The sequence below is a fragment of the Eubalaena glacialis genome, chromosome 18, assembly GCF_028564815.1.
Source record: "Eubalaena glacialis isolate mEubGla1 chromosome 18, mEubGla1.1.hap2.+ XY, whole genome shotgun sequence".
Taxonomy (NCBI): domain Eukaryota; kingdom Metazoa; phylum Chordata; class Mammalia; order Artiodactyla; family Balaenidae; genus Eubalaena; species Eubalaena glacialis.
In genome coordinates, this window is record NC_083733.1 from 61,863,504 (window position 1) to 61,877,328 (window position 13,825).

Consider the following 13,825-nt stretch of genomic DNA (forward strand, 5'->3'; position numbering starts at 1 on the left):
CCGCTGCTCCCCTCAACTCCAGGCTCATCTCTTCAGGGTCTGCGAAATCCAGCCGTCAGCATGATCTTTTCACCCCTAGACCGTACTGTGTCGCTTCTCTGACTGCAGGATAAGGTCACACCCTCCCAGGGGCACACAGGCCGGGCTTGCCACGAGGCACTTTATTTAGTTGGGGGCTGAGTGCAGGGCCTCTTGCAGACTGCCCAGACCAAACCCTGGCCCTCCCTTCCCTAGATGGTAGACCTGGAGAACGTAACTTACATCCCTGTGCCTGTGTCCTCATCTGCTTAATGGGGACAATAAAAGCACCTACCTAGCGGGGTTGTCATGAGGGTCATTGATGAGTGAGGGCATCCCTGCCCAGCCCTGGCAGAGGGACATGGCAGCCCTGGCTGGTTGAGTGTGTTCACAGGGGCCCTACAGGGGCATGGGGAGGAAGGGCATGTCCCTGGCCCCTCTATCCTCAGGAAGACCCCGGTCCATGCCTAAAGGAACCGTGGGGATCCATGCAGAGCCGGACTGCCACTGGAATCCCCAGACATACAGTATTTAACACCTAATCAAACATTTTGCCTTAGATGTTTTATTTGAACTTGATAAATACGGATGCACATTAATTGCCAATCCTTTAAGGAAGAGATCTTTCAACTATGAGAAACGAACCCCATTTTTACAGTGGTGTGATCACAACAGGATTTTTTTTTTTCTCCCACCTCCACCCCACCCCCCAGACAAGAAACTCAGTTAGGCAGCTGCTGCCCTTGGTTCATTGGTTAAGGGTTGTCAGGGCGGCTTTCTCTGTCTCTCCTGGTTCGTTCCTCATGATCACAAGGTGGCAGCCCCAGCACCAACCATCACATCCACAGTCAGGGCAGGAAGAAAGGAAGGGCTGCCACAACCAGATCTCCTTTTTGATCAGGAAAAGTAGCACTGACTATACTCCAGGCACTGTGCTATGGGCTGGGGGATGTAAGGATGTGGAAAACAGGTATGTCCACTGCCTGCCCTCACAGGTCGGGTCTGGAAAGCTGTGCTGAGGATTCAGAGGCCAGGCGTGGTCACTAGATGGCCGGTGGCAGAGATGGGAGTCTCACACACAAGTCACCGCACTTAACAGTCTCCCAACAGGATGGGGACCGTCCTGGAAAGGTGTGGGGCCTGAAGCCAGACTGCTGAGTCAGAAGCCTGGTGTGGTCCTCCCAGCAGCAGCCCAGGGGAAGCTACTTCCCCTCTGTGTGCTTCCTCATCTGTGAAACAGGCTCTCGACATGCCTACCTGGTAGGCTTGCTGAGAGGTTAAAGGAGTTAATATAGAGAGTTTGGACAGCCACTGTCCAACAAAATAGCCATTCGGCACATGTTGCTATTTAAGTGAAAATTAAAAATTGAGTCCTCAGTCGTACTGGTCCCATTTCAAGTGCTCACCAGCCACACGTGGCTGGTGACTGTCACACCGCCCAGCGCGGACGTGGCACATTTCCATCACTGCAGAGAGTTCTATGGCAAGGCCCTGGTTTCGACAGTTGTGACACACCGTTACACGCTATCAAAGGGTTGGCTGTTATGGCTGTACCCCCAGAGCCCAGCACGGACACAGAGCAGATGATCAACAATTATTTATTGAAAAGAATGACAGAACCCCAGACCCCGGCTGAAACCATCCCCTCCCACACACACACCTGATTATCAAAACCCGCACACAGCTACACCAGATTGCTGAGCCCCTGAGGCGACGCCCCTGGGTCCCCTCCGCCCCCAGGCCCCCGGGGAGAGCAGGGGGCCTAGTAGAAATCTTCCAGGTCGGAGTCTGGCTCTGCGCCGTGCTGGTTCTGAATCTGACTTTGCTTCCGGTACAGACAGGCCACCTGAAGCGAGAGGGTGGGTGGTGGGAGGGTCAGAAGCCCTGGGGCTGCCCCACCCCCTTCCATGCCAAGCCAGGCCAGAGCCCACCTTCTCCAAAAAGCAGGCCTGGCCGGGCAAGCCCACCCCTGGGCCCACCACCCACCCTCTACCGCGGGCCTCACCTGGGCACTGGTGGTGGCCTCCTCCGGCTTCTTGTCCTCACGGACGCAGACAAACCGAGGGAAGCGGAGGGAGATTCCCTTCTCGCTATCCACCTGCGGAGGCGAGGCGCGGTGGGTGGAGTGGTGATGGGGACCAAGCAGCAGTCCAGCCTGCTCCCGGCGGCAATTCCCCATCCAAAGTCTCCTCCCCACTCCTGCGCCTCAGGCCTGTTTCCTGATCCATACAATGGGGCTAAGCGATGGGGTCGTTGTAAAAATTAAATAAGGTCATTTAGTGCTTGGGGCCGCTCCCCTGGAGCAGGAGCGTGTAAGAAACACAGGCTGCCGTGGCTGTGCTTTAGGCTGTTGTTATTATTATTAGGGCCAAGAGGGGTGGATTCTAGAACCAGACTGTGAGGTTCAAATCCCAGCTCCCGACTCTCAAGAGCCTCGCGTGACCCTGGGCCAGTTATGCTCCCTGGGGCTCTATTTTCCCATCTGTAAAATGGGATGGTCAGTGTCTTGGTGAGGATGAGTGTGAACAAGTGACATGCCTGCTTCACCTAAATGCTCGATAAATGCTGTTCCCATCTCTTTATTACCAGGGGCCCCCGACTTCCCAAGACGGTGCAGGAGTGAGAAATTTCAAGAAGGAAACTAGATAAAAAGTATGAGTTTTGCCTTTACATGGAAGTCAGCTGCTAAGCAGAAAAGCACATGCTAGATTTTGAAGGATCAGAAAAAATCCCAAAGGGAGTATGCACTTTAAGATTTCCTGTTCCTCAGTCAACTATACTTTAATTAAAAAAAAAAAAAAAAACCTCCAAATTGATGTTTCTAAGAATCCATAAAGAGAAAACAATATAATTTGCATTTTGACAATGTTATTAAGATTTGGGATCTCTATGGATTTCAGGGTTGAACACCTTGGTTGATAATAAGCTGAATTTTTGTGCTAATAAAAGACATATCTGTAACAGTAAAAAAAAAAAAAAAAAAAAAAAGATTTCCTGATCTTCGGAAGGAGGATGCTAAGAGGTGTCCTAGTGCCGGTGGGGGGAGTGTTTCCCCGGGGACACTGATCCTCTAGCAGATGCGGCTTGGCCAAGGAATGTTAAAACTTGGTAGCATGAAAATTAACTACAGTTGAGAAAGAAACGCAGCAGTGGACCTAAATGCTCAGCAGGAAGTATCATAAATTTTTACTGAAAAGAGCTGTTTTCAAAAATTACTTAAGAGCGGAATGTGAGATTATATTTAAGAAAGCAATTTCAAAAAAGAATGATACCAATGAACTTATATACAAAACAGAAATAGACCCACAGACACAGAAAACAAACTTATGGTTTACCAAAGCGGGGAAGGGGGGGTGAGGGATAAACTAGGAGTTTGGGATTAACGGATATACACTATTATATATAAAGTAGATAAACAATAAGAACGTACTATATAGCACAGAGAACTATACTCAATATTTTGTAGTAACAAAGGGAAAAATCTGAAAAAGAATATATATATATAACTGAATTACTTTGCTGTACACCTGAAACTAACACAACATGGTAAACCAACTATACTCCAATAAGAACATAAAATTTAAAAAATAAAATAAAAAAATTTTAAAAATCAAAGAAAGCAATTTCACGGTTTTCTTTCTACTCCTGGGGAATTTCTTTTTTTTTTTTTTTAACGAGACTTTGACCTCATTATCTGAAACCCAAATAAAACGCAAGCTCCAGTCTTCCTAAGCATCACCCAGGAAGCTCAGACATGGGCTCCAAGATCCCCTCCCCCCATTTCCCCACCCTCCCAGCTGGGGTTCCTTCGGAGGGTCTATTCCAGGGTCCCCCAGTTACTCACCAGGCCCCGGGCAGCCGGGTAGATGGGGGAGAGGGAGAGGTCTGCGCACTTCACCTCCCACACGGCGCTGGGGTCCAGCCAGTGGTCGGGGGCCACGGCGCCCTCGGCCCGGACATAGGAGCGTGGGGCGGGCAGCACCAGGGCCTGCAGCCAGTGGCGGGAATAAGGGAGAGAGGGTCTTCGATCTCAAAGTCAAGGCTGAGGGGAGGGTTGCGGGGGGCGGGACTGGAGAGTGAGGAAAGAGGGAGGAAGACGGGGGAAGGGGATAGATACAGGTGCCCCTCAAAGTAAAAAGCTGGTGGTAGGTGGAGCTGGGGGGTGATGGGGGAAACGGGAGAAAGGAAGAAATGACAGAGACCCTGGGAGCTGAGACAAGAAATTAAAGGCAGAGAGAGTCAGAGAGAGGAACCGAGACCCAGAGACGGGGAGTCAGAGACCTAGAGAGAGAGAGAGGGAGAACCAAGAATGGGACAGACAGGCCCAGAGACACCAACACACAGGAAAGCCAGAGCATGCCCCAAATGCCCGAGACCAGGACAGCAAACACCCCGACGACTAGGGGCTCCACTGGCATCCGAAGGGCGAACTCGGGGAACGAGCAAGACGCCCTCCCTGAGCCTGTCTCGGGTGCGGCCGAGGCTCCCGGACCGGAGGCTCCAGCCCGTAGCTGGCAGGGCTGGGGCGTGAACTTGGACGTGCTGGGCTGGGAAGCCAGCCCCGCAGCAGCGGGCCAGCACCCGAGACCCCCAGAGGGCGAGAGCCCCAGGCACACACAGGGAGGGAGGGCGCACCTGCAGGCTCTGGTGATGCTCCTCCAGCTCCTCGTCACTGAAGCCCGTTCCGAGCTGCGAGGAGGAGGACAGGGGGGTCAGAGGCTCCACCTCCTCCCAGCTCCCGCCCCCCGAGGCTGAGTCACATCCGCTCCCCTCCCGCTTCTGCGGTCCCCCCAGCTCCCGGCACCTTGCATATGGCCTGCAGCTCCTCGCTCTCCTCGTCGTAGGCGGCCAGCAGGAAGCCCCCATACCGGCCGGCCCGCTTCCCCCGGCCCAGGTAGGCGCCGATCACCACGAGGTCCAGGGTGTCGCCCACGCCATCGAGGTAGTCCTTCTTCAGCTGCGAGGAGGGAAGGCGGGGGATGAGGGTGGGACGCTCGGGTGTGGCTCCCACCGCTGGAGGTTAAGCAGCGGCGCGAGGAGGGGTTGGGAGAAGACTGGACGTGGAACAGGTTTCTAGGCTGAAAGGGCTGATGAGAAAGAGGCGACTCAAATGCGAAGAGGAGGCGGGATCGAGGGGACAGGTCTGGTGGGGAGACCTCGGGGGTCACCCCGGATCCCCCCTCCGTTCGATATGGAGGCACATTCCACTCCTTCACACAGAGAACATTTATCCATTCATTCCAAAAAGATTAATTAAGTGCCAACTGTGCCGGGCAGGAGCTCAGCCATGGGGATACAACAGCGAATATTTCCTGAGACTGGAAAGGTTTGTACCTGCACAGCCGCTTACAGCTTAGTGGGGGCGGGACGGACCATAAACAACTAAAAAACACACAGGGAGGGATTTCCCTGGTGGTCCAGTGTGTAAGACTCCGCGCTCCCAATGCAGGGGGCCCAGGTTCGATCCCCGGTCGGGGAACTAGATCCTGCAGGCATGCCACACCGAAGTCCGCATGCCGCAACGAAGATCCCGTGTGCCGCAACTAAGACCCGAGCAGCCAAAATAAGTAAGTAAATATTTAAAAAAACAAACAAACAAAAAAACACACACAGGGAAACCCTGTCCACAGGCTCGACCAGCTCAGCGCCCGGCTATCTCCCGCTTGGGTCTCCTGGCCCCCTCCTCACTGCTGCCTCTCTGCTCAAGCTCCCATCACCCCTTACCGGACAGCTGCCTTCCGCCTGCCTGCTCCCACTTCTGCCCAGCACCCCCACACCCGTCCACCACCCAGAGCGGCCAGAGGACTTGTGCCAAACGACAATAAGACCAGGTGACTTCCCCCTTAAAACCTCTGCTGGCTTCCTGAAACCCTTGGAGGAAAACCCAGTTTTCTTTTACCACCCACTGCTGGGTGAGCTGGGACCCACTCTCTGCCCTGACCTCACCTCACGCCTCGATGGTCCTCGACCCCTGCACACACCGAGCTTGTTCCTACCCCAGGGCCTTTGCACTTGCTGCCCACCCCCAACCCCCACCTACATGTTCCGCCCCTGATCTTCACATGACTGACCACTTCCTATCATCCATGTCTCGACCCAAACACTGCCTCTGGAAAGGCTTTTCCCAATCACCCAAAGTACTGCAGACCCTCCCTGGCCCCAAGTGGACTTGCTTTCTTCATAGCACGCATTACTCCCCAACTTTATCCCGTTTGCATCCTGGCTGACTTCCTGGTGGAAGGCAAGCTCAGAAGAAATAGAAAGCTCCTTGGGCTCCCTCACCCCCACATCTGGGGTGCCTAGCCAGGCAGTTCTCCACCAGTCCTTGGTGAATTTGCTCATGGCGACTCGCTAGGGGAGCAGAGCTGAGGCTGGCTGCAGTGGGAGGCGGGAGGGATTGAGCAAAGGTCTCCGGGGCTCAAACGGGGTGAATGTGGGGACTGGGCATGGACCACCCAGCAGGGGTAGGCTTCCGGTCCCCAGCTCAGCAAGAAAGGGGGGCGGGGGCAGGCGGCACCTTGAGCCAGTTGTGCGACCTCTTGGCGATCTCGTAGGTGGCGTCCACATCCAGGGTCTTCACCATCAGCCCCTCGCAGGAGTCTGGGGGACACATGAGAGCCCTGTGAAGCCCCGGCTCACAGCCTCACAACAGACGCAGGCAGGGTTCTGGTCCAGTCGTCCAGGGTGGGGCTGGGATGGGTGCAGATCTCGGGGGGTGGGCGGAGGGAGCGCAGACCTTGGCGGATGCCCTCACCTTTCACCGACTGCTCCAAGAACTCGGCGATCTGGTCCGTGTCCTTCGTGTCCAGAGAGGTGGCAAAGACAAACTCGCCCTCCGTCTCCACGAAGTTCTCCCGGAGCAGCTGCCGGCGTCGGGAAAGGGGCTCACGTACCAGGGACTGTGGGGCAGGATGAGAGAGATGGGACATCATCGTGGAAATAAAGAGAAGAAACTCCGACCTCGGGAGAAGCAGGAAGCGGATGGGTCACAGGTCATCATGTGGCTTATGGAAATGAGTGTGAAGAGGGGCATTATTTTATATTTTTGCCAATTCTCTAATGTCTGGCGTAACAGAGGCTGGATTCTCACATCTGCTTCTGCATTCGGACGGCTGCAAAATGTCGTTCAGGTTGCAGGACAGGAAGAAAATCCCCCTCACACAGATATTGGGAAAGGGAGGGCCTCACGGTCCACATTTTGAGAACCACTGCCCGAGTGTGGCCTCCGGGCTCAGTGATGAAACTCTAACCGCTGGCTCCCAAGCTCTCCCCCCTCACCTCAAGTCATGCCCCAGCTGACCCGGACACGATGCCAAAACTCACCTCTCCATTGAGGTAGATGAGGTCGAAGGCGTACAGACACACCTGCACCTGGATCTCTGCCGCGTCCACCTCCTGGGTCAGGGCAGGATGGAGACCAGGAGACGGGGAAGGTGAGACGGGGCCCAGCTGGGTCCCTTCCCATCATGCCTGAGGCAGACACCCCGGTCACCTGCCATCCCCCCCTTCTCCCCAGCCAACAGGCCGCACACCTGTGAGGGCATCAACGCTGCCAGCCACACGCACCGAACTGTGATGGTTCTTGGCTAATCCCAACCACCTCATTCACCTCTGCTAGGTATTTACTCTCCCAGCCTCCCTCACAGCTAATGGGGGTGAGATGACACAACTCTGGCCAATGAGAGTAAAGAAGATTGCTGGGGTGCAGGTTGTGGGGGCTCCTAGAACAGATCTTTCATAATAAAACAGATGTTGGAAAAGAGGTCTTCCCTCCTTCCAACTTGGCATGCTGGGATAAGAATGTGATGGCTGGAGCTGTGGCAGCCACACTGCAAAAGGCTGAGAGAACTACAACCCAACTGATAGCTCTGTCTCTCTGGGATTGCACAGGACTGGGGGGAAGATGAGGGCAGGCGGTGGAGGCGGGGGGGCAGAGGCTACCTTGCGTTTGCGGGTGGTGAGCACTTGGAATGGCTGGATCTGCTTCTTTTCCCGGTCCCAAGCCACGGCTTCTGCGTCCAGGATGAAGGATGTGACTGACGGGAGTTTAATCTGAAAGGTGAAGAGGGAGACCCAGGGCTGGTGAGAGGTGGTGGATGAGGCCAAAAGACAGACGCAGGGAAACAAATATCTTTTTCCTTCTGCAGCTCTGAAGATCCACTGACAAACTGATGTCAACCTTAAAGAGACACATGCGAACACAGACCCCTTCTCTTGTTCCCCACCGAGAGGGGAAAAAAAACTATGTTTTCTGAGGACTTACTATTTGGTCCCACAAGCTGGAAACCAAGGAGCGTTTGTCATCTTCCTCTTCCTCCCACTTCACACTCAATTACCCCATGAACTTGTCCATTTCCGCTCCGAAACTGCTAAGCTGTCCACCTGTCACCACCTTGCTGAGCCCAGTCTAGCCTAAGCCACAGCATCCTACTGGTCTCCCCGCCCCTGCACTGACCCCGTCCAATCCACTCTTCTCATGGCAGCCAGGCTGCTCTTGGCAAACCCCAAATCTGATCACTTCTCATCCCTGCTAAAAACCACCCCGCGGCTCCCCAAAGCTGTGGGACCTCTCCTTGGTCAGCCCGTGGCCCTCCCTCGCCTCACCTGGCCCCCTCAGACTCACGCTCTGTACCCCAATGCACTAGCCTTTCTGTTTCTTGAATGGGCTGTGCCCCTCCAACCACCGGGCCTTTGCACATGCTGTTTACTCTAGAATCTGCACGACTCCAGGGGCACCCTTCCCACTGTACCCTGGGCTGTGCTTGGTGATGGCCCTGCTTTCCTGACACCAAGTCTAAGCCTTATTCTTTTAAAGGCTCAAAGAATGCTGGACCTTTTCTTCAGCGCCCGATCTCTGAGTATACTCATAGAGGCAGCAGCGGGACTCTGATGAAGATCTGCCTGCCCCGCCCTCTCTGTTAAAGCCCCAGCCTCCAGCACAGGGCTCAGCACAGGGCAGTCGCCCAACAAATACTTGTTGAATGAATGAGCGAAAGAAGCCAGATACAAAAGACCCTGTACTATCACCACTTATGTGGAGCTCTAGCAGCGGCAAAAACGAACCTGTCCCAACGGAAAAGCAGATCAGTGGCTGTTGCCTCAGGGGGTGGGGACAGGGGCCTACTTGGCATGGGGCACGGGGAAACATTCTGGAGTGACGAAAACACGGCAACGTTTTACATGCTGATTAGGTGGGTGTATGAACTTGTCAAAACTCTTCAAACTCTATCAGAACCTTTTACAAAGCTACACCTTAAGCTGGTTTAAAACAACAGTGCTTGGCATGGAACAGGAACTCCTTTAATGCCTGTGCTGTACTGTTACTTCTGTCCTGCTGCTCTAGGAAAGAACAAATTTCCTAATTAATTAGGGAAGGCAGGAGAATGGCTCTTTGATGGAAGACCCCTAAAAAAGGCCCCAAACCGCCCCCTTGTGGGCAGAGACGCCCCCGGCTCCAGGGCCTTTGAGACCCAGCCCTAGTTAGGCTGTGGGGCCAGTCTGCAGGCTGCCTTCACCCTCATCCCAAACCCTCTCCCTGTCAGAGAGCACGATTCTGGCTTCCCCAGCCTCTGCTGCACCACAGTGGCCATGGCAACCAGTGCTGGACAGGGACCCCCATGCTGGTGTCAGCCGGGGGTGGTAGGAGGTACCCAGAAAAGCACTAACTTTCTTTGTGGGAAGGGATAGAAGCTGGAACCCCTTTCCTGTCTGTCTGGAAGCGTGGTGGCTACTTGGAGACCATAGGGGACAGGCATTGGGATGAAATGGAACCAGCCAAGGACAGTAGAGGACAGAGGAACAGGCTGGGTTTGGGAGGACCTTGGTACTCAGCTGAGCCAGCCTAGGGCCACCCGCCTTCAGATTTGAGAAAAAAATAACATCTGCAGTTGTTCCGTTATTTGCAGCCCAATGCACTCCAATCTCCTTCCCATCAACCCCTGCTGTGCTGAGCTGGCCTGGCTGGGCCTCAGTTCCCTGCACCCGTAAGTGCAGCCCCTGCCCCCACCTGAGTGAGAGGCAGCGGCAGATGCCCACCTTGTGGATGCGGCTGATGATATCGGGGTACCTTCCGGTGTTGTCCTCCTGATTCCTGCTGAAGATCTTCACCTCCCCACCTTCCAGAACATGGATCTGCCACAGTGGGGGAGCAGAGAGGGACTCAGGGCCGGGTCTGCCCCCAGGGGCCCCTCCTTTCTCTTCTTGACCCCACGTTCATTGGCAGAAGGTTCCAGAAGCTCTGGAGGAGGTACTGGTGCAGGGACCTGAGTGAATCCTCTCCTTGGTTCAAACAGCACCTCCCAGCCCTGTTTGTGGAAGTCCCCGCCACCTCTGCTTCGTCTCCAATCCCTACCCTCCTCCCCCTGCAAGCACAGGCGCTTTGCGCTCTGCGTGTACGTGTGGATCTGTCTGGATGTTGTTACACCGTAAACATCATTCTGGTTTTTATGATTTTAATTTATTCATTTTACTACGTCTGGGCCACAGTCCTTGAGTAGAGCTACGTATGTGCCACCTAACACGTATATTATCCCAAGAAATAGTAGTGTGTGTGTATGACGTAATATATGACTTTAAATATATATATTTTTTAAAATCACTGTCACCATGGTAACTCATTTTGTTCATTTTCTTCTCAGCACTGTATTTCAAAGATCCATCTGTGTTGTTAAGCGTCTACTGAACCCACTGTGTGTAGCCTCCTCAAGGCACCACAGGGTGGCGCCCAGCAAGCTCGCGTATCCATCCCGAGGTGAGGAACAGGGCGGAGCCGGCCCCATCCCCCCAGGACAGAAGAGCCACAACGAGCATCCTTACAGCCCAGACCAAGGACACCTCCGGCCCTGGGAGGCACCCGTTACATTAATACACCCACCAGCAGGGCACGAGAGCAGCCGACGCTGCTTGGGCTCCCACTGCCGTGGGTCAGGGCTGTGATGATATTATCAAAACTGATTCTCAGAGAAGCCAGTCAGGTGGCTATGATCGCACATTGCCCGGAGATGGGAACTACAGCCCCGAGAGATGCGCACGACCAGACGGGCAGTCGTGGCAGAGGCCGGCCGGCCTGGAGCTCGGGTCTGAGGGACCCCACGGCCCTGCTCGACGGCGTGCCCCTTTCTGCAGAAGGGATGTGTCCACCCCCTTACCTGTGCCCTCTGCCCATCGTATTTGTACTCGCAGGTGAAAGCTGCCTCCTCAAAGCGCCTCAGGACCTCGCTGACGCCCCGGGTTGGGTGGGCCAACATCGGTTTCAGGGGGACCCCTGGGGGGGTTGCGATGAGAGTGAGGTCAGGTAGATGGGGGGGGGGGGCACATTAGGGTGACAACCTCAGGATGACGAAGTGACGGGACAGAGGGAACCTGGGTGACTGAGCCCTGGAGTGCCGCGCAGCCCCTCCCTGGCCTCCTGCCTCCCTCTGGACTCTTACGTACAAGAAAACAAGAGTCTGTCTGTCTGCCTGCCCCGCCTTTTGGGGTGTCTCTGGTGTAGCAGCTCTAACACAGAAGCGGGAAGTCCGAGCAGAAAAGGACCGGCTTTTGGCACAGGGGACAGGGCTGACTTTGGAGAAGAGGGTCCCGCGGCTTCTGAGACGGTGCTCTCTGAGCAGCGGGCCCTCCCACGGCCGCCCTGGAGGGCAGAAGCCAAGGCCAGGTGGAGGGGGCGGAGCCGGAAGGCGGCCAGCCCAGCGCTGGGGCCCAGGGTGAGGCTGTAGACCGACTCCAGAGGGGCCCGTGGGGTGGGTACCTGGGCTCAGCCTGCAGTGCTCTGGGAGCCGCTCCAGACCGTGCTCCAGCAACACGGGGACGATCCGGTCCAGGTCGGGCACCTCGCTGGGGTAGGGGGCGAGAACAAGGTGGGGCATGTGTTTCTAGAACTCTGCTCTCTGGCTGCGAGATGCACCTCTGCCTGCCACCTGGTCCCAGGGTCTGCTCCAGCCTGTCCCCGACTCCCCCTGTCGCCCTGTCTCTGTCAGAGTCCTCCCTCAGTGTCACTATATATCACCCTGACTCTGTCTCCCTTGAGCCGGGCCCGCCATCGCTCCCCAGTCTGTCATCACGAGACGAGTGATTCTCTACCTGGGCTACATGTCACAGCCACTCAAGGATGTGTTCAAAAAAGTGCTTCTTCAAGGCCAGCCTCCACCTGCAAAGATTCTGATTTAACTGGTCTGGGCAGGCCTGAGAGCGACAGTCTGTAGGTGTCCATGCAGGGGCAGAGTTAAGGCTGCCGCCCTGGCCCCAGAGGCTCTGCAGGGCTTGTTTGCCTTGTGTACCCAGCACCCAAGGGGCCTGGCCCAGAGCAGGTGCCCCGCGGGCATTTGTGGAATGGCTCGTTCGCCCTCCTGCCGCTGACACTCCATCTGGGCTGTCACCGTCCCGCTGTGGCCAGCCCTGGGTTGGTAGCTAGCCAGGTCCCTCCATGTGGCTCTCTCTGGAACCCTCACCATCACTCCGTGACTGTCACGACCCCTCACTGTGCGTCAGTCACCAGCCCCCACCGGGGGCTCTCGCGGCCTTTCCACATGCGCAGTCCTGTCTGGAACTTGGAAACCTCTCGATAGCTCCTCCTCTTCTCTGTGTCAGCGTCTCTCCCTGTCCCCGTGTCCCTGACCCTTCACTGCTGGCCGTCTTCCCGATCTCTGTCGTCCTCCCTGTGCCCAGCACCAGTCTCGTCTGGATCACCACCCGGTGCTCTGTCACTAGCCCTGTGATGGTCACGGATGCTTGCTGGCTGCTGGCCCCTCCCACTTCACCCCTGACCCCTCGGGCCCTGCCCACCGCCCCCCTCTGGCTCCCCCCGCCCCTCTCGCTCTGCCCAGGGCCCCTGGAGCTCACCAGAACGTCTGCTTCAGGATCATGCCTTGCTCCTCCAGCCACGTCTTTCTGGCCTCTGCTGTCTTGCCCTTCCCAGCATCCACCACGGCTGGGGGGAATTCTAAGACAAGCCCCAGCAGAAGAGGCTTTGGGATGGGCCCAACCCCGCTCAGCCACCCGAATCCACAGTGGGTGGTGGTGCCGGGGACAGTGTCCGCAGGGGAGAGAAGCCTGGAGTGGCAGCGGGAGGTGGGAACCACGTGTGGGCGTGGACTTCTGACAAGAAGGGCAGCCAGGTTAACTCGAGTGGTGGGCACAGGGCCGGCCACGAGGGCTCACCTTGACCTGGCGGGGTGAGGCTCACGGCCTGGGCGAGGGCCGCCAGCACCGACTGCTCTGCCAGCCCGAGGCGCAGCCGTCCACTCAGGGCTCTGGGGAGACAGCAGGTAACGGGGAGTGGGCTTGTCCGTATCTGTCCGACCCTGCCCTCTACCCCTTGCTCCTCCCTCCTCCGGTCTCCCCCACCTCGACCCTCTCCTCAAAACCAGAGCAACCTCCAGAGCCGGAAGTGACCTGAGATCACACAGCCCCACTTAACAGAGGAGGAAACTGAGGCCGGCCAGTAACCACCGCGACCGCTGGCAGCGCCTGCGGACAGAACTAGGGGCCTTGCAGGCGTCTCCGCCTCTCTCCTCAGCTGCCCTCTGAGAAACTGAAGCGGCTCAGGGATGGTGGGGCAGGGCCAGAGCTGGGCCTGGAACCGGAAGGCAGCCTGCCCCAGGGGTGCCAGAGTGTGATGGTCAGGAACCTGTCCCCGCCACATGTGAGCCAGCCACGTCAGGCAGGAAGCTTCACCTCCCTGTGCCTCCATCTCCCCTTCTGTAAACTGGGGTGAGGCTAACAGGGCCCACCTCCAAGAGCTGCAGGGAGGAAGAAAGCACGTGGCACGCGGCAGGGAACCCAAGAAACACTCCAACGACTATGTCGGAGA

The 13,825-nt window shown here is 56.3% G+C and overlaps 1 protein-coding gene across 3 annotated transcripts in view; it reads right to left on the reverse strand.

The window, feature by feature from the left end:
- Positions 1-1,640: 1,640 nt before the first annotated feature.
- Positions 1,641-13,825, reverse strand: part of LIG1 (DNA ligase 1) — a 39,534-nt gene continuing 27,349 nt past the window's right edge. For all 3 annotated transcript variants that reach the window (XM_061172340.1, XM_061172339.1, XM_061172338.1), the window contains 14 exons: positions 13,174-13,265; positions 12,856-12,955; positions 11,765-11,850; positions 11,166-11,281; positions 10,054-10,149; positions 7,960-8,070; positions 7,342-7,413; positions 6,773-6,917; positions 6,536-6,618; positions 4,823-4,975; positions 4,654-4,707; positions 3,863-4,006; positions 2,024-2,116; positions 1,641-1,864 (listed from right to left, as the gene is read on the reverse strand). In XM_061172340.1, the coding sequence (XP_061028323.1) occupies positions 1,781-1,864; positions 2,024-2,116; positions 3,863-4,006; positions 4,654-4,707; positions 4,823-4,975; positions 6,536-6,618; positions 6,773-6,917; positions 7,342-7,413; positions 7,960-8,070; positions 10,054-10,149; positions 11,166-11,281; positions 11,765-11,850; positions 12,856-12,955; positions 13,174-13,265 (1,429 nt within the window). In that variant the 3' untranslated portion in view covers positions 1,641-1,780. The remainder of the gene's footprint in view (positions 1,865-2,023; positions 2,117-3,862; positions 4,007-4,653; positions 4,708-4,822; positions 4,976-6,535; positions 6,619-6,772; positions 6,918-7,341; positions 7,414-7,959; positions 8,071-10,053; positions 10,150-11,165; positions 11,282-11,764; positions 11,851-12,855; positions 12,956-13,173; positions 13,266-13,825) is intronic.